Source organism: Macadamia integrifolia, chromosome 6 (genome assembly GCF_013358625.1).
Source record: "Macadamia integrifolia cultivar HAES 741 chromosome 6, SCU_Mint_v3, whole genome shotgun sequence".
In the NCBI taxonomy this organism is placed as follows: domain Eukaryota; kingdom Viridiplantae; phylum Streptophyta; class Magnoliopsida; order Proteales; family Proteaceae; genus Macadamia; species Macadamia integrifolia.
In genome coordinates this window covers 21,089,189-21,115,702 of record NC_056562.1, presented here as the reverse complement: position 1 = coordinate 21,115,702, position 26,514 = coordinate 21,089,189, and the positions used below count along the sequence as shown (strand labels likewise).

The 26,514-nt window shown below is 37.8% G+C and overlaps 1 protein-coding gene across 2 annotated transcripts; it reads right to left on the bottom strand.

The window, feature by feature from the left end:
- Positions 1–1,212: 1,212 nt before the first annotated feature.
- On the bottom strand, positions 1,213–24,888 carry LOC122081904 (pyruvate kinase isozyme G, chloroplastic). 2 transcript variants are annotated; one of them, XM_042649303.1, is made up of 12 exons: positions 24,301–24,888; positions 21,358–21,609; positions 16,278–16,443; positions 14,427–14,561; positions 14,189–14,299; positions 14,015–14,103; positions 13,749–13,811; positions 4,406–4,581; positions 2,883–2,991; positions 2,408–2,556; positions 1,640–1,748; positions 1,213–1,551 (listed from the first exon to the last, which is right to left on the bottom strand). In XM_042649303.1, exons 1-12 carry the CDS (start codon positions 24,520–24,522, stop codon positions 1,438–1,440), a joined length of 1,695 nt encoding a protein of 564 aa, XP_042505237.1. In that variant the 5' UTR covers positions 24,523–24,888; the 3' UTR covers positions 1,213–1,437. The 2 variants fall into 2 exon arrangements, with proteins under 2 accessions (XP_042505237.1, XP_042505238.1); XM_042649304.1 differs by having other exon boundaries at positions 2,889–2,991; positions 24,301–24,886.
- Between the last annotated feature and the right edge of the window lie 1,626 nt (positions 24,889–26,514).

Sequence of the window (26,514 nt, the reverse complement as noted above, 5' to 3'; positions counted from 1 at the left end):
TCCGTCGAATCGGTTCCTTCCCTATTGAGTCTCTTTGTTACCGTTACTATATTTACTATCTCTGTTCTTTCCCTAATTGAATAAGCTCGCGTATTCCATTATTTATAGCGTCAAGACGAATTTACACTAGTTAGAGCATATCTCAAACATTATTTTCCTCTGGACTCTGGAGGAGGGGCTCTCTACTTTGATGATTATCTTTTCCTGCATCCTCAGTCAAAGCTTAATCTGATTCTTTGAAAGTGTCTATGGGCTTCAGTGGCAGTTTTGATCCGAATGAGCACAACATTCTTGGATGCACATATGTGAAGTACTGAGTGGCAATTGAGAAAGAAGCCAAGAATGTATTAATAGCCACATAATTATCTTTCCACATAATGCAGCCCTCCCCCTGCTTCAGTGGATGGAACTCTTCGGACACTCGAGGGCAATTTTGAGACCGCATACAATAGATTATGACCATCGATTGAAAGGGGATCTCTTCATCGTGGGTAAAGAGAAACTTTCTCTATTAATTACATGCTATGTTAGTCTTTCCTATATTCTAGGTCGGGAATGCATTCCAAAAAATCATACCAGCAAACACAGCCATTATCTTCCACCCATGATCTTAAACTTCTAGACCCACTAGTTATTTGATGTATAATTGTTGTCTCATCCTCTCAACCTCAACATTTTGTTGATCTTAGGCTCCCCATCCCTTTGAAGATCTCAACTCTGAATCACAGTACACAACTATACTCTGAAAGCATTTGGAATCGGAATCGGAATCGTACATGACTTTTTAAAATTAAGGCTGCATTTGCTATGATTTCTTGGAGTGCATTATCAACCAGGAATGCATTCCAAAGGCAACCTAACTCTTAAACACATTCTTCCACCCAAAGAAGAAAAAAGAAGCAAAATTCGTTAATATTTCATCGTAAGATTTTCTAGAACTTCAAATGAATCTTAACGAGAGAATAATGCGCCCTGGCCTAATTTGCTAGTCTCTTGTTTCACAACATTAAAAGACATACATGTTCAACCAGATGAAGAAAAATTATTTTAACAATTAAGAACCCTAAATGTACATGTGATTCCTTTCTACTGTGTATTTTAGTGTTGTACCCCGAATGTAAAGATGGACAAGCAAGTGAAACCGTTCAGTCATTTCAAGATTGCTTCTGTTTCCTTCAGAAATTTCATGGGATCCTTTGGAACACCAAGAACTTCAATCAAACATTCCATTCCTATTTTAGAAAAAGAATTGCATAACAGCCCAAAAATTTTCTGGTTTGTCAAATTCATGATTTTCTGTTTTTCTTCCTAATTGGTGACAACATGAAGTATTTTGATGTCGGTAACGTGTAATTTAGCATATATGCTTAAGTGAACTAATAAATAATCAAGAATTAATCTTGATTGAAAACAACAGGCTCTTCCTACGCACATAGGTCAGCCTTTGACCTCACGAACTTGAATATGATGTGTAGATTCTTGACGCCATATTGGTTGCAATCCGCTTTGGACAATGGTGACATGTTCTCCCTCCTCCAACAGATCTTTACCCTGGTAAATGGAAAATTTTAAGCAAATATTAACCATACGGCCAATATCTAAGTAAAATTTCAGTGGTAAATCAAGAAATAACTAATACCAGCAAAATATTTAGTGCTCGAGAGAAGGTCTCCTCTGCATCATCTGAGAACTGCATATATATTGGTATCACACCATGATAGAGTGCCAGTCGTTGCTTAACCCGATCACTGCCCAACAGGAAGTTCAAGTTTGAGGATGATAGGAGAACATAAGAACAGTAACTCTGCAAAATCACTTCATGCAAGAAGTACGGAAGGATGCTCTCTAAACAACCTTAGGAATGATACGACCAAGAAGGGTGAAAAAAAAACCCAAAAACCAAAAACAAACCAACAAAAGAAAGGAACATTGACTTTTAAATTGCAATATCATTTCTTCTAGTAGTTCATAATAGTCAAATCTAAGATGGCAAGTGCAGTTTTCTAACTGGTTCCACATTGGGTGTCCATCAGCTCGGGTTTAATGCAAAGCAATTTTTTTTTTTTTTTTCAAAGTTCCAGTCTTTTGGTATTATGCACTAGTGATCATACTGTTCATGTACTTTAAAAAAAAAAAAAAATATATATATATATATAATTTGAAAAAAAAAAAGTTGTCTAAAACTCTACCAAGCCAACATTGGAATACTTTACAAGTGTAATTTTGACAACATTAACAAAGAGATTTAGCACATCCTATGGGATCCTGTATTGAAACCCTGTCTTTTAAAAAAACCAAATACATATCTTCTGTGTTCATAGCATTTAGTAAATAAAAAATTCAAATTCCACTCAACATAGAAAAATGGAACTCGAAGATACTGTTTCTGAGAGAAAAAATAACTTACACATTTGTGAAGGCAAAGATTGCTGCAGATGGCCGGTAATGGCTTAGAAGTGCAGCCATCGATCCGGTTCTTGTGAAGACAATGATGGAAGTGCCAAGGGTATTTGCCATTGTGGTTGCATGAAAAGCAAACATGCCACTCATATGGCTCTGATAGAACACATTCAAAAGAAGAACGTCAAAAAAGAGTACCATGGGTTTGCCATTGTGGTTGCATGGAAAGCAAACATAATAATCATATTGCACTGATAGAACATTCATAAAGGTCGTCAAGAAAGGATGTTTTACCAAGGAGAGTTTTAAAATAAAAAGTAACAAGGACCACTAGAGCTAGTTGATTGGCAGTAGTCCTGGTTTCAAGTTCATTATCCATCACCCAGAATGATAAATTTCAGTTACCATAAAACTAACCACTGAAACCCTCATTCTACACCATATTGAAGGAAAATGACGCACAAGGCAATTCATGTTTCTACCTGTACCTTGAAGGCAGTAGAATGAATAGGAGCAATAGTGCTGTTCGGCAGACTTGATTCAGTCCTCAATGCCACTGTGTGCATTACTTTGACTGCTTTCAATGGGTACCTGAAGCCATAATATTATTATACATGTTCATAACAAACGCCGAACCAAGCTCAAGGAAAAGGTATGTCACACAAAGAACCATACAACATTCTTTATTTACAATTCATATCATTACATGAGTATTGGGGTGCAAAAACGTAAAGAAATGAACGAAGAATAATGAAGTCATGTATCTTACAAGCCAAAGCAGTTCAACAGTAAAATTGAAGTCCGTAAGAACTAACAGAAGGTCGAATAATAATGGAAACTCTAACAATCATTTGAATGATAGAAAAATGAAATAAAAAGTTAGAATGTTTAAACAAGTAAAAGACAACGGAGTGGCAACATGTGCCCCATGCACCACCTAACATGCCCAACCCTTCACGCAGGATCTGGTGCCTAGAGGCCCATGCTGGATCAGCATGATAATTCCAGGCCCACAGAAATTAGGGCCAAGCTAAGTAAAACTCAATCCAGGCCTAGCCATATACATATATAATAGATTGAACATAATATTATATACATTAATGAGCTAAGTAGTAATTAGAGAAGTATATGTAATATGCACTACAAGATATTTATACCACTGATTTAGTATTTATATCATACTTTCTGGACCACACTAGGCCCAGGACAGTTATTCTGTTGCCTCATACTGCAGTTGACATCAAAGGTTAAAGGGGTTTTGATTGGTTCCAATTAATCCCAGCCCAGTCCATAAGGGATCACCAATCTGCTAAAAGGATCAGAGAATCCACTTTGGATCAGGTCCGATCCTGTTAGTGGATTGGAAGATCCACAGAGTTATATTTTGACATGCTGATCCTCAAATCTCCATTAACCCGCACAAGCCTAGCTGTTGGATCTGGATCATGTGCAGAGTGCAGTGAACTTAGATATGAAATTCTTTTTTCCAATTTTCTTTCTTCGATGAGAGTACAAAATATAAGGACAACCTAAGAATATGAAGAGAACTTGGTGTGATGCTTTTTTGTTTTCACTTTTCAGATGAATAAATTAGAATGTAAGCCTGAGTGTTCCTGTCTAAACCAGGTAAAATGGGTGGACTGTTTTAAACAGGACGAACTGTTCAAGTATTACAAGTTTTTTCTTCTTTTTCTTGTACCAATGTGAGGGCAGGGTTGGACTGCTTTCAATGAAAACAAAGAAATCTTTCTGTTGCAAACCAGACAGCTTAATGTGAATATTTTGACCAAACTAGGTCAAAGGGCAAGCTTTATACAGTTATTGCATTCAAACTCTGAATGAAATTGAACTCCCCGATTCACTGGTAATGAGTAATGACAGATTCTGCATCCATCAGTTAAGAATAATGCAAGTCCAAAAAAAAAAAAAAAAACTTGACTTGACAAAACAAGAAAAAACAAGGGGCAAGGTCTACGTGCCATAAGATGTATCCAAGAAAACTTACTTCCCATGAGCAGTTTCTCCAGAGAGCATGACTGCATCAGCACTTTCTCTGACTGCAATTGCAATGTCAGATACCTCTGCCCTTGTTGGGGTTGGATGATTTATCATGCTTTCCAACATGTTTGTCGCTACTATGACTGGTTTCTGCTTGCTATGACACTTTCTAATGATCTCCTCCTGTTTGAACAATCACATGTCATGAGAAACTTTGTGAAACATAAGATAATTCCATCGCTGCTTTATGAACTTTGTTAATCCACATAAGTGCATTCTACAGTGTTCCTATATTACTAGTGCTGAACCGATAGGAAAGGATATTTCTAGAGCCAATTATAACACCCTTTCGTGGAACCAAACCAAGAAACAACACCCCAATGTGGAAGCAAAGAGGATATCGTAGTCATTAGTTTGTCTTTGGATTATTTCCACATATCAAACCATGGGATGAGTACATCATCTATACATAGGATTGATATTAATATTTGATCTTTCAAAGGATTATTCAAGGATCTCTGTAAATTTATTTTAACAATTTTTTTCTTCAATATTTGTAATAGTTAAGGATAACATTATAAAATAAACTGCAATTTTAATAATCTTACAAAATCCCGAAAATTACTCTGATAATCTGATATACTGGTTTTTGAGAAGTTCAAATTTTGTTGGCTTTAGAATAAGGAGTACAAGTAGTTTATATGAAAACAAATAAAGAGAATATTATTATGCTTAATATTGAGTGTCCAATGGATTGTATGGGACATGGGCTTAATATTTTTGGGTTAACTATTGTAACGGGCCAATTTTATAAACCCAAACAATAGGGATTTAAGTTTTATGCAGGATTAAGCAGTTGGTTTCTATTATGGTTACTTAGTAGTATCTTTAGATTTAGTTTTTATTCCTCCATGTACAAGGCACCACTACTACATGCGTGGGCCTATTATTAGTAGATTCTACTTAGTACTTTCCTTTCTGGAGGTAGTAGACTCCTCTTTATATTGGAAGAGTCATAGAGCTTAACTGACTATTTTATGAAAATGATTGAATTGGCTGTCTTTGTTGCTGTGAGAGACACTGAGCATGGTGAGATTCCTTGCAAAGCATGGTGAGATGCAATAGGGTTCGTGAGAGACTCACCAAGGCTATAGGTGAGAGGCCTTGAACATATCCCACCCTATTCCTCCCTTCTTATCTCTTCCTTCTCCTGTCTATTTTGTTGCTGTTGCAACCTTGTTCTGTGAGTGGTCAACACCTACAAGAACAGTGATATCACTTGCTGTTCTTGAAGTTGAAGTGCTGATACCATCAAGCTACCACAAGGAGAAGACCTGTTGCATCATCTCTGTCCTGCAGCACCATCCCTGTGGTGTTATATTGCAGCAGACCTTCAGTCCTTAACAACTCCTACTCTAGCCACCAGAATTATCCATTGTTGTGAGCGGTGTAGTCCTCCCTTTGAGACCTTTCATCGACCATAATTTCAGCCCCATCTAATGGTTACTTCTGCTACAAGTTAGTTAGTTACTGAATCTAAAAAGAGCAACCCAGTGCACGAGGCTCCCGCTACTGCAGGGTCTGGGAGGGGCAAATGTATGCAGCCTTACCCCCTGCTTCGCAGGAAAGGCTGTTTCCAAGGTTCGAACCTGTGACCAACATGTTGCAATAGTGCAATAGTTACTAAATCTGTCCTTAGTAAATTCATGTCTTGCTCCTATCTTTCAATAATTCAATCTAACCATCAGCTTGATGGCATTCTTGGAGAGATGTATCCAGCCATCAATCCCTACCTTAGATTCTAATTTGGTGTTGATCTGACCAGCAGTTTGTTAGATCTCGGTTGTTGCAAAGTTTTGAGGCCTACTTTCTATTTTGTTCTGTCTATCATAGCAACCTATCTAACCCTTGGATCATCCTTGAACTTGGAATTATTGTTCTTCTACCTACTCCCCATAGTCGACCAGAACTTGGGCTTGATCTAATCCTTGGTTCCTTAGCCACCGGTTCCTTTTTGTTTCTGGAAATTATCTATCCCGACAGTCCTACTTGCGGGTTGGATTTAGTGACTTGCTGTTTTGGTGAGTTTAGCCCTATCAAACATTTTACTAGTTGGGTAGACAACAAGTTAAAATAGCATATAGTCAGTTTTGCTTAGCCATTTCTAGACAAGTATCAGCAAGACTCCTCAGACCCCTTGAATACCTATGTCACATTGTAATGCAACCCAGGGTTTCAGATCCCTAATTTTGGGTCTCTGTGGGCCCACAACAAATCAAAAAAATCCCATTGGCAATTCCAGGATAGATTTCCCTTCAATTTAATTACCTTCTGTCCCAGGATCTTTTATTTCTTGAAAAAAGATCCTCACTATTCTAAATATTTACAAAAATGACAAATCATTTGAGTATATACCCTTTTGCGGCGGTTGAGTTATTTGTTATTTGTGAGCCCAGAGCAATCCAAATTTAAGGGCTTCAGAAACCGAGATTGCATCAGACCTGACCTGTAGAAGTTCATTGGCAGTTTGGTACTAGGACCTCATTTTTTTCTTCCATCTCAAATTTTGCTTTACCCATAGATCTTTCACATACAACATTTACTGTTGAGATTTATTGGTGTCGGCAGGGGTGCTTATGGTCATTAAGTTTGCATTTCTGTCCTTATGAGTAATTTACACAAGTCTCTATCTCCTGTCCTTGAATGCATTTTTTTACTTTCTATCATTAATATAAAAGTTTCCTCCTACGGTTGGGGTTTATTCAAATTCTCTCTAACCATGAGGTGCATTCTCTCCATTATCTCTTCTCTTATCTTTCTCTCCTCTTCTACTTCTACTTCTCTTCTTCCTTTCTTCATATGCAGGTACTGATTTCAAGTTCTAATACCGTCACATTTTCCAGTAACTAAGAGTATAGAAGTTGCATACAATATCAATGAAAAATCCAAGGGTGAATGATGCAGATGCCTTGGCTTGGCTAGACTGAACTGACCCCCTATGGAGGCCTAAGCCAAGACACAACCAACCCAAACCGACATTCTTGTCTGGCAAGGGTTGGTAGTTGATAATTAGGGAAGCAATCTTAGGATATTTGATTCACTTTTGTTTTAGAAGTAGTTTCTTTTGGAATTAGTTAGTTGCTAATGTTAAAGTAGTTTCCTTTCAAGAAGTTTTTATTAATTGTTTTAATTTTCCTTTATATTTAGGATATTTGATTCTCTTTTGTTTTAGAAGTAGTTTCTTTTGGAATCAGTTAGTTTCTAATGTTAGAGTAGTTTCCTTTCAAGAAGTTTCTATTAATTTTTTTAATTTTCCTTTATATTAGACATGTAATCTAGGAGCGAGGCACATTTAGAATATGAAGTTTGAGTGGAATTACTTTGAGAGCCTGCCTGAGTGTGGCTTTGTGTGACTTCCCTGTCTTTCTTCTTCTTCTTCCGCCTCCTCTTCTTCTTCATCTTCACTTCCTCTGTTCATCTTCTCCTTCTTATCATTCTCTCTCTTGCTGGTCAAACCCCTGTTTCTGGGCAATGGTTGCAGCACCAAACAAGTGGATCGATCCCCCTCACCTTTGATTTGCTGGAACTGAAACCTTGTGCGAAGGTTGCTCTTCCCTAAGAGACCCAAACCCTGGTTCCAGAAATCCCTCTCATCAAAGGATAGAACTTCAGATGCAGGTCTGGACATAACCCCACCGTAGAGTTCTGTTTCAGACCTCTGGAACTTCTGGTTTGCTAGTTGTCTAAGGAGATTGTGTTGTTTTTAGTAGGGCTGTGAGTTGCGACCCATCAACCCAAATTTCAGATCGATCTGAGCTTTTACAAGTACTTCTTCCCCCTTGAATCCAATAGTCTCTTCCTGGTTTCTGGTTCTAACGCAAGGTTGAAGAAGAATCATTAGTTTTCTATTTATTTGTATTTTCTTCTGATGTCCTATTATACCCTTCTAATTGCCTTTAATTCTCCCATATCTCATACTTCTATTTTGCTTCCTGGTTTATCTCCACCAAATAATTACTAATTCCCTTCAGGTCCCATCTCCCAAGTAGCTCATTAGTAATCTGGTTATTTAAAACTCTGCCACTCTTTATAACTATTGTTTATTTACAATACTGTTTACTGCCACTGCATCTTGATTATTGAGTTCTCTTATTTGGGTGGGCTATTAAGCGAACTGAATAGTTTTTTTTTTTAAAACCCCGGTTCTGCATTAACTTGGTATCAAAGCCGAAAATTACTACAACTATGGTGAGTAACAATGATCTTCAACGGATTGGTTCACATAGAGAAGAGACTGATACAACTATTGCCAGTCTTACTGAACGAGTGACTACTTTAGAGGGAAGTGTCAACACGCTTAATAACAATGTTACTTCTTTGCAAACTGTGATGACTTCTTTGTAGGCGTCCATTAACAGGTTGACAGCTTCTGAGAAAGGAAAGGGTCCCATACTATCTGGGGATTCTTCCAACTCCATTCCGCAAGGGGTGCCACATGTCACCCCACACACATTGCCACATGTTTCCCTTCCACCACCACCACCACCACTACCACCATATGGGGTTGGACGATATGATGACGGAGTAGACAAAGCAGCAAGATTGGACATCCTTGACTTTTATGGGGACCACAACCCAGAGCAATACCTTGATTGGGATCACAGTTTGGAGATTTTCTTCAGATGGTACAACTTGATAGAGGCTAGAAAATTGATATTTGCAAAGGGAAAATTGAAAGGCACAGCTCGGGTTTGGTGGATAAAACACCAACAGCACGAGGTTTTGGGCAAATTACTACATGGGCTGAAATGAGAGGTGCGATGGACAGAAGATTCCAACCGACCGATTACAACACTCCAAATTTGTGCAGTTGAGGCAAGACAATATGTCGGTTGAGGAGTACGTGGCCAGATTCTACTATTTAGCCACTTAATCTAACTTTGGGTGGGACGAGAAAGTCTTAGTGGCGTAGTTCCACAACGGCTCGCATCCACAGATTAGTGCCACATTGGCCGCTAGTAGATTGTCTACAAGGGAGGATGCAGTTCAAGTAGCCTATCAGGTTGAGGAAAGTCTAAAGAGGCTCTACGCTCAGAGGACTTTTCCCGACACATATTCTAGAGGAGATACCTCACGCCCACAACAATCTTCTCCTCAAGAGAAATCGTCTTTGGTTAATAAACCACAGGCTAATCCAACAACACCTACACGACCGGCTCATCCATACTCCCCTCCTCATCGTGGTTCAAACAAACCTTACTCCTCACCTCAAAGTGGTTATGACAGGAACTCAGTATTTCCAAAGGAGACTATTCAATGCTTCAAGTGTAAGGGATACAGGCATCGAGCTAATCAGTGTCCTAACCGGTTGTTAGCATACATGACAATGACAATTTTATACCCTATATACCAGAAGAGCAATTGAAAACAAAAAGAGTAAATCTAGAGGATGAATGCGATCGTGAGCCTAGTGAGATTAATGATGGTGACAGTGATGGTGGGCGTCAACCGTTCTATGCTATCCATCATCTTTTGACTGCATAGAAAGTTCCCGAGGAGGACGATTGGCGCTTAATAGTATTTATCAGACAAGGGTGCGATGCAATGATAGCTTGTGTAATATGGTGATTGACCTCGACAGTTGCACCAACGTCGTTGCTGAAGATGATGTTTGCAAGTTGGGTCTGAAAACGGAGCCTCATCTGAATCCCTACATGGTTGAGTGGGTGAACAACAATAATCTGAAGATTAATGAAAGGTGTTTGCTCATGTATTCCATTGGTGGGCTGATTGATCAGGTTCAATGTGATGTGTTCCTCTGAAAGCCTATCACATTCTTCCGGAAGCCCATGGTTGTTCGACAAGAAAGCCAAGCACTGTGGATATGAGAATACATACTCCTTTCAGCATGGTGGACTTGAGATGAAGTTTCTTCAGGCAAAGGATCTTCCCCCTCCCAAACTAAAGAGGACACCTGGTACTTTTCTCCTCAAGCGCCTTGACATCTGCGAGCTGATGCAGATGCCTTGGCTTGGTTGGACCGAACTGACCAACTATAGAGGCCTAAACCAAGACATAACCAACCCAAACCGATATTCTGGTCTGGCAAGGGTTGGTAATTGATAATTAGGGAAGCAATCTTAGGAGATTTGATTCTCTTTTGTTTTAGAAGTAGTTTCTTTTGGAATTAGTTAGTTTCTAATGTTAGAGTAGTTTCCTTTCAAAAAGTTTCTAGTAATTGTTTTAATTTTCCTTCATATTAGACCTGTAATCTATAGAGCGAGGCAGGTTTAGAATATGAAGTTTGAGTGAAATTATTTTGAGAGCCTGGGTGACTGTGGCTTTATGTGACTCCCCTGTCTTTCTTCTACTTCTTCCTCTTCTTCTTCATCTTCCTCTGTTCTTCTTCTCCTTCTTATTATTCTCTCTTGTTGGTCGAACCTCTGTTTCTGGGCAATAGTTGCAGCACCAAACAAAGATCGATCTCCCTCACCATTGATCTTTTGGAACTGAAACCTTGTGCGAAGGTTGCTCTTCCCTAAGAGACCCAAACCCCCCAAACCTTGGTTCCAGAAATCCCTCTCATCAAAGGGTAGAACTTCAATTGCAGGTCTGAACATAACCCAATCAATGTAGAGTCAGTCTCTGGAACTTCTGGTTTGCTTGTTATCTAAGGAGACTGTTGTTTTTAGTAGGGTTGTGAGTTGCGACCCATCATCCCAAATTTCAAATCGATCTGAGCTTTTACAAGGTAGTTCTTCCTCTTTGAATCCAATAGTCTCTACCTGGTTTCTGGTTCTGACGCAAGGTTGAAGAAGAATCATGAGTTTGCTATTTATTTGTATTTTATTCTGATTTCCTATTTTACCCTTCTATTTGCCTTTAATTCTCCCTCACACTTCTATTTTGCTTCCCGGTTTATCCCCACCAAATAATTATTAATTCCCTTTAGGTCCCATCTCCCAAGTAGCTCATTAGTAATCTGGTTATTTACAACTCCGCCACTCTCTTTATAACTTCTGTTTATTTACAATACTGCCACTGCATCTTGATTATTGAGTTCTTTTATTTGGGTGGGCCATTAAGCGAACCGAACAGGGATTTTTTTAAAACCCCCATTCTGCATTAGTGAAAGCTATGGAGGCAAAACACAGACAAGTATACAGGTACCTATGAACCTTGAAACAGAAGGCGAACATACGAGGACCTTTTTTCATTTCTAATTCTAATCCTCTTTCAATCTAGTTATCCACTCGAGGGCCGCAGGATTTTCTCTCTCTTTCCAATAGAGAAGGCCCTATTTAGCTATGATCATGTTCATTTTCATAAATTACGACTACTTTCAAGCATAGTTGTCAAAGGCGCCTAGGTGACCCAAGGCAATGGAGTGCCACCTAAGTGCTTAGACAACATGGCACATGCTTAGGTGCCCTAGTATTTTTTTAAGTATCTATATATCTAGTATAGCAAAAATATAATTATGCTTACAGCCTACCATAATCACTACTTCCAACATTATGGCTTCTTTCGGCAATACTGACTTTCAATGCAAGATTATTAAGCTAATAATAAGAAAGTAATATTATAAGTATATTGTAACGCCCCGGCCCCATTAACCTTGGCACTATTGTCCTCTTTGGTTAATGGGCCTTAAGGCTTTAAAACGCGTTGTGTCATGATAAGGAGGTTGGTGGTTATCAACTAGCACAACAAGCTCCCCCTAAGCAATGAGGGACTAAAGTTTACACACCCTCACTGATCTCCCAAAACCCCTTGGTACTTTATGTATTCTTGGTAGGGACACCTCACCGATCTCCTAGGCGGGTTTGGTACACCTGTCGTATTCTTAAGTGTCACAGATATTACAGCAATAACACAGATTAAATCTATGCACTAGCTTGCTAATATATCTAGTAGGGATGTAAATTTGGCCCTGACAGCCCAAACCCGCCCTAAGCCTGAACCATGTCTAACCCGGTTATGAGGGTCAACACGGCCCAACCTGACCCGACCCAACCCAACCCAACCCTGACCAAGGGTGGGCTGGACCTAGGTCTTAAGCCGGCCCAATTTTAACCCTGATCTATTATTGTGTTTAGTAATAGTGTTCCCCTTCCCCTATGCCCACATCATGTGTTACACAAGCGTTCAACAAGTTGTCTGTAAGACTTCAACTCACATCATGTGTTACACAAGCCACATACTCTTACCTATTGAGCTAAGACGACGAAATGGCCAAACTATTTCTCCCCTTTTCTTTACATAAGTTGTCTCTATGTCTCCTGTCATGTATTGATATGAACTTTAAATACAATAGCAATCATGAAGAATTGCCAAAATTTGGCCTGCCTAGTTTTTGGGAGATGTGGTGATGCTAGGCTACTAAAAGATCTATCTTATAACCAAATTGACAACCTTGCTTGCTGCAAATATATGGATTAGGGGTAGAAAAGGGCTGGTCATAGTCTTAACATCTCCCCACCCCCTTTAGTATGGGCTTAACATTTGTGGCCTTTTGTAGAAAAAAAAAAAAATAAATATATATACATATATATAGGACCAGCTAGGGTCAACCCAGCCCACCCCACCCCGACCCAACCCTAAGCCATGTAGGGTTGGGCCTGGGTTGAGTTTTGGGGACCTAGGGTTGGGTTGGGGTTTTAAGAAACCCAGCCCAACCCGGCCCTGTTTCACCCCTAATGTCTAACAACGTCGTTACAACATTACAATAACATTATTTAGAGGGAAAAAAGAAACCTAGGTAAACAAGAAAAGTGAACTAGTGCATTCAATATATTTATATATTTTTTTTTTTTTGGGGGGGGGGGGGGTACTAAATGATCCCATGCTTCTCAGTTATACAATAGCCATTAAAAATGTTAGAAACAGAAATATTTAGATGTGGCAAAAAAAAACGTAAGTAAACAAATGTCGACCGCACAGCAACCTAGGCATCCCAAGGCAGCACCTCAGGCAATGCCCCAAGGTGGGCAACCGCCCAGCCCTTGGAAACCCGCACGGATGCCTAGGGGGCGAAGGCAATGCCTTGACCAATTATGCTTTCAAGTCAACTTTATCAATAAGGACAATTTATATATCAACAAAACAATGTTTGAATGTCTAAAACTATATCAAACTGCAGACAAAACCGAAAGGTTATAACCCACAAACCCACACTAGAACATTTATCAACCATGTTCCATATGTTTAACAACTGACTGATAGCAGACAACCACTATAATACTAGTGATTCGGTGATTCCAGGAAACAGCAAATGCAAATAAACTGGACACATCTCAGACAATGGTTAAGACATGACTTACAAGCCAACTAGAATAAAATAAAAATACCTGCAACAAAGGGACATCTTCAATTGGGAGTTCAGCTCCAAGGTCTCCTCGAGCAACCATTGCCTATTAGCAAGAGTCAATCAAACTTAAGAAGCAGTTTTCTTCCAATTAATGCATATTTCTTTCACATGTCATAGACGCAGTTTTTTGTATCAAAAAAAAGGAAATAAAGTTATCACAAACAATCCATTCTTAGCCTCTCATTGACACTTAACAGCATGAAAAAGAGAACCGCAGATGTAGTGTCAACCTCATAGATAACTTACACCATCAGACGCAGATATTATTGAATCAAGATTTGGTATAGAATCTGCACTTTCGATTTTAACAATGACATGAATATCTGCATTGCAGCCTACAAGAGAAAATATTTTTATGAAACTCCCCAGAAACAGCATGTAGAATTCGAAAACAAATAAAAGTATCTGAGAAAATTTTACTTTTGAGATAGTCTTTCAATTCATAGACTACTTCAGCATCTTTCACAAAAGAGACAGCATAGAAATCAACTTTGTTGTCCACGCCAAACTTGATATCTTCCCAATCTTTTTCTGTACGAATAGGAGCCACAGCACAAGCATTGATATTAGAAAGAAGATATGTAATAAGTACAAAAGGAAGCAATGGAAAGAAGAATATTCACATAAACATTCTTGCAAAACAGAAAACAAAAGTAACCTGTTATTGAAGGGAGGGTGGCACTTTTTCCGCGAACATTTAAATGACGTCTTGATTTGAGTTCCCCACCATCAATAACTTCACATTTAACCAAATCCGTTGTTTTTGACTTTACTGCCAATGACATCATTCCTCCTATCACAGTGACACAAAAAAACTCATTAAAATTGACTTACAAACCAGTTGGCATGTTAAGTACAGGTTCAATTTCTGGGCCTCTGGCAAAACATGTTTGCAGCAGTCACTACATTGGGAACAAGGTAATTCACGATCCATGAGAATCCACAAGGTAAATGATAAAACACCCTCCACAAAGGCTCAAGAAAAGTCACCAAGCAAAACTACAGAGAAGAAGCAAAACTACAGAGAAGAAGCAAAACATAACAGAGAAAGGCACACAAAAATCAAAGCCCCGACCCGGTCTTCTGTTTAGAACCATCAATAAGCCCCTCAAAGCTGCTCATCCAGCATAAGCTAATGATGATATAGGTACAAGAGACATTTCAGAGGCAACGATTCACCTCCAAGTTCCACCTACACTCGAACCACATCCCCTTGTCAACTGGGCGCAATGGATTGAGACAACCGAGTTGAAAGTCTTCCATGTGTTTCAGAATTGCCAAGTCAACATATCTATACTACTATTACAAAAAGAACTAGTGCTCACCAAAAAAGTCTCTTCTGAAAACAATCTCTACAATTCAATTCTCCCATCTCTCCCATGGCTCTCCTTCTCAACCATGTGGCATCCCTCACTCTCTCTCTCTCCTACAAATCTCTCCCCTCAAAGCCTAGCTCTGTGCAGCTGCCCCTCTCTCCTAGAACTTTTTCGGTCCTTTCCCTCTTAAACTACCACCAAGATACACAATTTAACGCCAATCAATCTGTGCACCCATGGTAAGAGTACGATAAATTTTGATATCTGGTTCCACAAACCACATTAGAGTACTATATAGTTTTGCAGGATCATATCATTCACCAGAAACACCAACCATATTTCTAGATCAGCTATCCAGAAATAGATCTAATCCCAATCCGTAATACTCAAGGATCCACATGCCTCTAGCACAGCTGATCCTAATAAAACACTCCTTCCCAGCATGGTTTATCTCCAATTCCAGTAGAATAAAAACATGACAAAAAAAGACAGAGCAAGTAAACTTAGACCTCTGAGCTTATAATCCCTCCCTTCCGTCTCTTCAATAAAAATCTATTTCTGAGCAGCTTCATCTCTTGAATCAAAATCTATTTCTCCAAAAATCTAAGAAATCCACTTGAAAATTTTAGTTCCTATATGTAACAAACCCAGAACTTGTAACCAGTACCTACAATAGAAGAGAGAGAGAGAGATTGCGGAAGAAGAAGAGAATGGAGAGAAGGATAGGCAATAGTGAGATGATATCTCCTATCGTACTAGCAGTTTATTTATAATAAAACCAATCCGTTACATAGAAGAAAAGTGAAACTGATTACAGCTAGCTATACCAAAAGACTGAACAGGAAACTAAATCCCACTTACAATAGGAAAGACTTGCAATAGAAATAGGAAAGAATAGCCATTATAACCTAAGCTACATAGGCAACATATCCCCACGGTAGAATGGTAGATATACTTTAACACTATATTTATTTTTAGTAAAAACAAGTTAGTTACATAATAATTTTGTATTTTGGTTAGAATTTTCAATTTGTTTTTATTTAAAATTCATTTTACTTTATAAATTTTACGTCCAATCAGAAGAAGCACAATAGATTTTAATTAGTTAGAACTATAACCGAATTTTCCGGGAAACTGTTTTTTTTTTTTTCATGGGTTGCACCATGTCTTTTGTTAACAGTATCAACACTTACCATCAACCAGTAGTATGTCGCCAACCTCAACATCATCCACAAAGTCATCATAGTTTACACTAACAGTGTTCTCTGTGCTGACTCCTCTTTTAATAGTAAAATTGAATTCCTGTCCCTCCTTGAGCAAAATTGGTTGTGGCACATCTCCACTTCTAACTTCAGGGCCCTACATGAAAATTCCAGAGTAATGAACCATTTCTTTTATGGAGAAAAGTGAAAAAGGTACCAATAAACCTGAATGTAAAGAGCATAACAAAATACTTGAAACATTATTCTAATATAAAAAGAGAATAGTGTTAATACACATTACAAAAAAAGGGAGCAGGAACTCGGTGCACGATCCGATTTCACAGGATACCGGGGACCAGTGGATTGGAGTTGGACCTAACATTCAATGTTTTTTGCACCAATTTGGCCACCCTCAGACTCAAACCTACGACTTCAAAACTAGCAGACCAAGTTCTTACCATCATCCTGAGTGATGGCCAGGGAAGGGCTTAGACCATGCACTCATTAAATCTTTCTAGGTGGAATACAAATATTTCAAAAAGGATACAGCAGGATAAATTGTCATCAAGATATCATACTTACATCACTGCTTTTTCTTCTCTTTCTTTAGAAATTTATAGATCTCACTTTTCAGAAGATGCAAGCCGGTTGCCCGGTTCAGCTGGTAAAGTCTTTGGTATGTTCAAACCAAGACCTGGGATCACCCCCCCCCACCCCAAACAAAAAAAAGAAAAGAAAAAAAAAAAAAAAAAAGAGTTTTTTTAAGATAGAATGGTATTTGTATCACAGCCCACTGCTTTTTGCAGCTTTTATCAAGGATATAAGCATTGGCTAGATAGACCAAAATCAAATTCAATATAAGTTCTTTTGCTATTTGGGTCCACTTATCCTCTGTATATTGGATTTATTGCCGCTAAATCTAGTAACTCTTGTCTGTATTGATTATTAAGATGAAGATTTATGGGTTTTTTTCTTTGTTTCTTTAGAGACCAAGGAATTTGAGTAAACTCAATTTGATTCAGGCAACTTATCCAACACGAATTGGACTTATCATGGCAAATCTGGTGATTTTCTTCCACCATTCAGTATTCATTATTGATGTCAAGATTTGTATTTGCCTCATGATTTCATTGTTTAAATTGTGAGAAATTTTACTATAAAGTTCCATACCCTTTTATCCATTTGGTCTAGACACATTACCTCGCAATCAAGTGTGAGATGTTGTGTACTCAATTCTTGCAAGTTGTCTTTATCTGACTCTGTACTCCTTTTTAAATATTCCAATCATTCGATCAAAAATGGAAATCACAGTCCACAGCATTTTTCCAGACCAAGTGAAGTAGTCCTCTACATAAAGGGCTAAGAACCAGAGTATATACCAAAAGGCTACAGACATGCAAAGATGAAAAGAGGAATATAATCTTCCTCTAGTCTTTTCTCCTCTCCCTTGAGATATCTTACTTTTCTACAGAAGAGAAGTTAAGAAAAAAAAGCAAAGACAACAAGAAGCTACAGATCCAAGGCATCCCTTCTCTTAATAGGGCTTTAATGCAAAGCCACTAAGCAACACTATGCTGCCAATCTGAAGCAAACTTCAAAGAACCACTGATCCTAAGGAAAATAAAAAACCATCCCTTTGCAAACCAAATAATTAAACAACCTCCTTGATCAATTTGGGCTTTATGAACAGTTCAGTACCACTTTTTTTTCTTCTTTATGTTGAATCCTGAGTTAGCACTATTATATCTGGTACCCAAACTGATGTGTACCCACGTAAACAGTATCCAATATAGGTCCCACTAACAGCTCGTAATGTGGAGAAGACTTGAAGAAGATTCCCTCTTGATTCGTGGGCCCCATGGCCAGCTCGCATGGAGGAGTTAGACTAAAAGATTTTAGGAAATCTTTGATTGATGTAGTTTCCATTTTCATATTTTCTTCTACAAGTTAGGAAGATATTATCTAGCTAGTTTCTAATTTTAGTTTTTACTTTTACAAAGTAGGAATTCTAATTTATTGGGTTTCTATCTTTGTAAAAAGGTGGGATTTAATTTTATCTGTAAGTAGTTTCCAAATAGGATAATATCTAGTTGTAAATGGATTCTTTTCCTTTCCATGCAAGGAAGGACCCAAATTTGTAATCAATTTAAAGTTTATAAATAAAGGAAGAAGACTGATCTACAACCCACGATTGAATAAAAAAAAGAAAGCTTTGCGCTGGAAACTGTGAGATGCAGTGTTGGGAGAGATAGCTTGGGTGAGATGCCCTAGGGAAAAATGAGATACTCGACCCAACCTATCCCCCTTCCCCCTTCCCCCTTCTCCCTTCTCTATTTTCCGTTTATTTCTCTCTCTATTTTATTTTCCTTGCTATCAATCAAGCCCCAACATCTGCTGTCATTGCAAGATCTGAGAAGACAAGTCCAAGACCTGCGGCATCTCTTTTGTTCAATCTACAAACCGGCAGCACTTGTGGTCCTATTCTGGAATTAATTCCCTAGTCATCTAGCTGGGAATTAGTTCTATATTTTTTGGTATCAGAGCCTAGCCAAACCAATGATGGAGCCACGTGAACTTCGTGAGAAAATTTCTTCATACATCTTCCTTGAATGGATAGATGAATTGGGCATGTACTTTGACAACTACAGCTTGACAAAGATGCAACAATTTTGATATGTTTGCTCCCAGATGAGTGATTATGTTCAAATACAATAAAAAGTCCATGAAAGGCAACTTCAAGCTCAAGGACGTGAGCCTAGAACGTGGGAAGAGATGCAATATGAGTTAGCGGGCATGTACCTATCTAAGCATGAACGAAGAATGTACTTCCCTCCACCAGATTCCCAACAGCCACCCACAATTGACAAGAGCATACAGGAATCATCGGCCTCTAATGCACAATGCATTACAAAAGAGCAACAAGAGAAGACACCTCCGACTAATGAATCAAAGGCAGAAGTTGAGGTTAGTGCTGATGAAAATCCAACAACTCCTACTGTCGAGGGAGAGGTAGTCATTGATGTTCATATCAAAGAGATTCATGTGGATGAAGTCGAAAGCAACATAATTGTGGATAAGGAAATCGAACCCAAGGAGAATGATGCTTCAACATCTGTGATGACTGTGAACAGCCAAGAGGAAGATCCTAAGGAGCTTGAGATTAAAATTGTGGAGTTAAGAACACAATGGTTGAAGGCCTACATGTGGATGATCCCATTGATACATTTGAGGTTGTTGAAGCTGAGCATGTGGAGTTCGTCAACCCATTAAAGCATCTTGAAGAACGAGCTCATCACATTCTAGACTACATCCTTATTATCAGAGAGTTACCTAAATTTTTCTACGGCTTGAAGAGGGACGTGCACCGTGCTATAATCACCCTCACACACTACAAAATTCGAGGACGAATTTTTTCTAAGAAATTGTGAGTTGATGTAGATCAAAGCTTGAAGATGAAGAGAAAACAAGAGCCAGAAAACATTATTGACATGAATAGTAACACAAGTTACTGTTCACGTGACACTGTTCATGCGACTGTACTTTGTTTCAAAACCTTCTATTTTTAGTTTCCTATTTAGTTAACCTTAGTTAGTTTCTATTTTCTTAGTGAGCTAGTTAGTTCCCTATTTTGTTGGTCACAGAAGTTTCTATTTTGTAACTTAGTTTAGTTTCCTATTTATCATTAGTTGTTAGTTTCTAATTTACTCTTATTTGGTTAGCAAGTTAGAAGTTAAATTAGAAGCTTTTATTTCCAGCATTAGTTTCCTTTTTTATATCTCTGTGTCCAAGCAATATAAGGCTATTTAAAGCCCACCAATTATAATGAGAAAACAGGTTTGAGTTAAAAAAAAATAAGATGGCTTATGATGTTGTGTTGTGGAATGCAGTTGGGTGAGATGCCCATTCACTAGTTCTTCTTCCCCCTTCTCAACCCTTATCAAATTCTTTTTCCTTTCTTATTTTCCTTTTATTTGTTTGCTGTGAGAGAGTGTTTGAGAGCTAGAACCAAGCCTATTGGAGGACATCTTCCCTATTCAGCCAGATTTAGAGATCCTGTCTGGGATTAGGATCACTTGTGATTCTAGTTCTACATTACAAACCCAAAAGCATCTACTTGTCAGTTGTCTGAGCTACATGAGATCTATATGAAAATAGGTGAACCACTTTCTGATATTATGACAAATTTACAACCAGCAGCAGTAAAAATGTGTACATCTTTTTTGCCTCCTTTTTTCCTTCATGCCTGTGGTTCTTTTAAGGGGGGACGTGACATAATTTAGACAATATAGAATTTCATATCTAATTAAAAAGAGATTTTATTTTAAAACAACTTGAAACATTATTGTATATAATAACATATTTACCTAAATCATGCAGTTAAAGTAGGCAAAACATAAGACAATTTGTAAGTGACATTTATAGCTATCAAGGTTCAATAATTCAGTAAGTAACTATGGTTGAAACGGAAATATGATCCATTTCTGTGGAAAAAAAAAAACCCCCAGTAACATTTGAAGACCCCTCAAGCATTCCATTTCATTTCGACAAGTGTTGAAACTAAAATATTTCATTGAAAATTTCAGTGTTTTAGCCAAAATACTATGTTATGCAACATATAGACACTGCAATACGGTTCTCCAAGAGTTTATGTAATAAGTAGGTGATGCAGCAGACCATATCCAATGATTATTAACAAGTAACCCAAAAGGGTGATAAAATCATGCAAGACAGGCACTTTAAAATCATTGCTGAACAGGATTTAAAGATTCAAGGACCTTTTTCTTTTGTAATAAAAGAATACTTTCTTTAAGTTATTGCAAGAATTATTGTTTTCCCATCAAAAGTTCTTAGGAGGTCTTCTTGCTATATACACAGAAGGTGCAGTATTGGCTAAATATGAATGCATTATGGGTATAACAAAAAGTAACAAACAGCTCAACGAAACTATTTAAGTGTAGAAAGCCAAAAAAAATTATTCATGTAGCCAATGCCATTTATTCAGGATAAGGCTAAGGCTTAGTTGCAGGGTCAGAACAAAAAATAATTTAGAAGTTGTAGGCAATGAACATACCTTGGTATCAAGCATTATGGCGATAACCTTGTCTTCAAATCGTGCATTATATTCTTTAACCAGATCAATAGTTTTTAGGTGTGAAGCATGATCCCCATGGGACATATTTAATCGCGCCACATTCATTCCAGCTTCAGCCAATTTCCATAACATTTCACGTGTACAAGTAGACGGACCGATCGTACAAACTATCTTTGTTTTTCTCCGAGCATTTTTACTTATCCTTGTCCCTCCCAAATTACTATCGCTTGACTGAAGGGGGAAAAAAAGTTAATCCTGAACAACTTAAAAACATGAAAATTATAAATAGATTGGTAAAATATTTGAATCTGAATAATGTAACAAATTCAAATCATAATGAATACACCAAACAGCACACATATCATCCATCTCACAATACAATTAAAAGTAGCATCTCCTATTCTGATAGTCAAAACAATTACCCTATGGAATCCAAAGAAAGATGCAGAAGCATTCATGGATGCCATCCACTTAGGAAACCCAGACAGTGAATAGTACTACGACTGCAGAATACCATTAAAGATGAGAACGGGGCCGTTAAACAAGGACCCAACTTCACTAGGTGTTTAGTGGACCCCTTAGACATGGAAGATTGACCATTTATAACAAAGAAACATGGTACCATGCCAGTTTCTTTGTAAAACTGGTTTATCTAATTACATGCTTCATAAGGTAGGATCAGTCAGGAATTCAGGATTGAATAATATCTTGATATGGCTTTGATTGGAATGGAATAACCACTTACAATTTGACATACCTAGTGCAAAATGGGATAAAAGTGGATTAATAACATATAAAAATGGGGTGGAAATATATGATAAGAACAATCAAATTCAAATGAAGGTTATTTGGGGGAAACAGAGCCAGTCAAAAACTGAAAAAAGTTAACCAAAACCAAACCCAAACCCAAGACAAAACCTATAAGCCTTACTAGACTATACCTCTAGAACAGATAAATATGAGTGATAAGATGTCCGACCACCTCACAGATCTGAATACTGTGGGCTTCCTTCTTTTCATGAACTTATCAAGGCGATATGGATGCAATAAATTTAGACCCCTCAAAATAGTTTTACATCTTCCTTGAGCAGCAGCATTCAATAGTCATGGTTCCAGACAATATCAAATAACAATGTGTATTTTAAGTTGAACAGATCCAGCCCACATCCCCTGTTTTTTCCCCTTAAAAGAGACTTTGTGATTAACTGCATCTAAAAGATGTTGTGAAGTTCCAGTCATCACACCGGAATTAGTGGATGTTAGCATTGAACTATAATGCCATAGCCAACATATAGAATCGAATCCACCTCCACTTCTTGATATAATATTGTAACTGAGGAAGCTCAAAACAGTATCAATGTAGGATCTTTTCTCAGAGAATAAAGAACTCCAGATTTGGAGAATAGGATCTTGCTGAAAAATTATTGAAAAACGGATAGAATAATAGACAATAAAATAATACCCGGGTTTCACACAGCAAGGTGGATCAACTGGATCAAACACCAACCTACCTTGATCAAACACAGGGGATTTCTTGATCAAACACAAGAAGAGAGTTGCATAAACAAACTTTATTTTCAAATTCTGAGTTGTCCCTGAATGCTTACAATTGATCTCTATTTATAGGACTAACTCAACAAAACATTACATACCCAACTTCCACCTAACAAAAGTAGAAAGCCTTCACTTATTAAAGTTAGGGTAGGAAAGCCTTCATCTTCCAACTACTAAAGTTGGAAAAAGTCTTTCACTTATTCAAGTTGGAATAGGAAAGTCTTCACTCATCCACCAACTACCAAAGGTGGAAAAATCTTCATCAATCATCACTTACAAAAATGAATTGATTCCTCCCTTTTAGAAAAGTAAAAATGTAAAAGTAAAATTAACTTCTAACCACTTAAATTGAACCGACATTGGACCAACATGGACCACAATTCAATTGGACTAAACTAAGATTTACTAGCATGAAACAAAAACTAAGTATGGGAATTAAAAATCATCAACAAGGTAAGGCCACATGCTAGTTACTCTTGTTGGTCTTCTTCCTACGGATGTAGGTCTTCAGATCTGCATCAATTCCATTCACTATTTAACAGTTACCTTCTAGGAAGAAATGGAGAAGTGAGAATAGTTCTCTATCTCCATTTAACAAAGTCATACATGTATTTTAAAAAGCATTCCCCTGAATTGCTTTTCAGGGAACAGGACCCAAGGGTATCTGAGAATGGTGACAGTTAGTCCTCTCATTGAATCTGATAAGTATATTATGGATGCCCATTTAAAAACCCATCAACTACACATTTCAAGATCTTCCAATTCAACTGACAATCCCATATGCCTTGCGCGTTTAACATAACAAGGAGAATAATTTGCAATACCTAAAATGTTAGGAGTCACTGCAGAAGCAAAGGACTATCTACACCTCTGCATCAGCACTTATTCCATGGCATACGAGAATACCAATTAACATGCGATGGAAAGAACTGAAACCTAACCAAACTGATCACCATACGATGACGCCCATCTCCAGCAGGACACTCTACCTCAGAACACACGACACTGTGTTTGGCCTATGAAAACAGTCAATCATCCGGTCCATGAAATAGAAGATTCAAATGTATTCATTCCACAGGCTTAATACGTTCAGCAATGAAAAATAATTTACTGAGATGCATTCCAAGCCAGTATTTGAAAATACATCTACGAAAAGAGAGAAACCGGCAGAATGAAGTAAGGAGTGGATCTCTGGTCCAAATGGAAAAGAAAATAAGCTTCTCTTACAAGGGCTCAGTATCTTCACGAACAAACTTGAAAACTTTTAAATTCACAACAGTTCTGCACCTTGCCACTGTGGTTTAAAAACCAAAAATAAAAACAAATTAAATTAAAAAACAAAATCTTTCGATTAAAGAGAAGACTTACAAGATCCAAAGCACCGTTAACAGACCCCAAATTAACAGTCTGGTCCTTCTCCGTGGTCTTCATGGATAAAACAGGAAAGAAGGAAACATTACTACCACTTCTTCTTCTTGTTTGAGTCCAGAATGATGAACTCGTACTTCTCAACGAAGACAAACCATGCATTCCTATACGGAGATTGAACTCCGTAGCAGCTCCTGCTGTCGCACCCGCCGTCGCCGCCATTACCAATCGAATCAGAGAAGCAAGCAAGAAACAAAGAAATTGCGGCTTGGAAGTCAAGCCTCTCTCTCTCTCTCTCTCTCTTCTAAGCTTCTGCAGAGAAAGAGATTGATAAAAACCTAAAAGCGCGAATCGACAAGGAGTAGCAGAAGTAACAGAGAAGCGATTTTGATATTTTATAGCAGAGACAGAGTGAAAGCGATTTGATCAGTGACACTTGTTCTTCTTTATTTTTGAGAGAGAGTAGAGAGAGAATTGCGATCGGATCTTTGTTCGTTACAGAAGGCAGGTGCTGTCAATTGGTTTTATGCGGCCGTGAAGAAAGCTATGAGACTTCTGAGCTCTTTCTAGTGTCTCTTGGCGCTTCCGAACCAATCAGAAGGGAACATTCAGTGCAAATAGCAAAACCTCGTTATGATTTTTTTTTTTCCCATTGTTTCTATAATTACGTTATTGCCCTTTACTTTTTTTTTGGAATATTTACAAAATGATTCTGTTGGCTCATTGACTGCAACGGTATATGCCTGCAGACGTGGACGGTGGGGCCAGTTATGGCGGAGAATACCACGTGAGATTTGCATTGAACTCATCGACGGTTGGTCCTGCTTTACAGCTGTGGCCAGTCAGCCACCTTAGACCCGAACGGTATAATCAGCGTTGGTATCTAGCCGCATGGCTAGGTCCTCTCAGTTTTCTAACATTGGGGAGGATGATATTTTTTTTTTTTTTTTTTTTTTTTTTTTTTTTTTTTGAAAAATGTCTTTATAGTGTGCCTCTTGCCTGCACTCAGATATATTGGGGTAAAATAATCAAATCGATCCACTCCATGAAAGAGAAAATGATTCTTCTATGGATGTTTTCTCCTACATTTGACAAGTAAGAATGCGCAACTAGGTGCAACTGGGTAGTATACTTTTTCCTTTCTTTTTCTCCGGTCTTTAGTAAATTGTTTGAAAACTCCATTTAGAAATGCAACTTTGACTCTCAATCTAATCAAATGTTACTTTGTTTGACAAGTAAGAATTGTTTAAAAAACTTATTTTTAAGGGAAATCCATGGAAAATATGAGAAAATGTGTTGTACATGATGACTTGCTCAGTGTCATCCCCATATGTGGCACAAGAGAGCCAACCTATAAGATTGGCTTCTAGCATTTGATGAGTCATCAAAATCATTTCCTATTGTTTGTAGGGAAAATTTCTCTATGAATCATGTCAATGGGAAGCTTATGTGATCCTCATCTTCTTCGACAACATTGTATACACAGAATGTACAAAATTTTTGGAGGAGTTGAAGTTCCCATATGCATGACCATGTTTATGTGGGTTTAAAAGTCTATTATTCAATTTTTAACAAGGTTCTCTTATAGGTTTAGGGTTAGGGTTATGGTTGTTGAATTTCTAAGATGTTTTTCTTTTCAAAGATGTTGAGATTTCATACTCATGGAATTGATTGTTCTTATATGGTACAGGAAAGATAAAATCAGCAGTGGTACATGGTGCTTTGAGGTTATGATTGAAGTAACTTTGATTTCGTGAAAATACATGGAAGTCGCACCCTTTGCACACCTTTAGTTAATTTAATGTCCAGGAAGCTTGTGTGATTTGTACATCCATGGTTTGGTTTATAGCATACTATATTTTCTAATCTGAAAAAATTAACACAATTTGTCTATAGGTTATTTAAATATATAAATAGCAATGCTCTTAATTTCCTTGTAATTCACTACATTGTGTTTCCCCGGAGAATTCAAAGTAATTTCATCGTGTTAGGGATTTTACTCCATAAACTATATGAACAACCCTATAGTGTTTAGAATACAAATATTTCATAAAAGAGATTAACCACATACCCATTGAGCGTGAATGGAATCTCTAAACCAGGATCAATGATAGCTTCACGAACAGTGATGAAAATTTTAAAAACTACTCAAATGGAGTCCCTCTACTGAGATCTTCTACAGTCTCTTACTATAAAGTTTCATCTCTTTCTGTG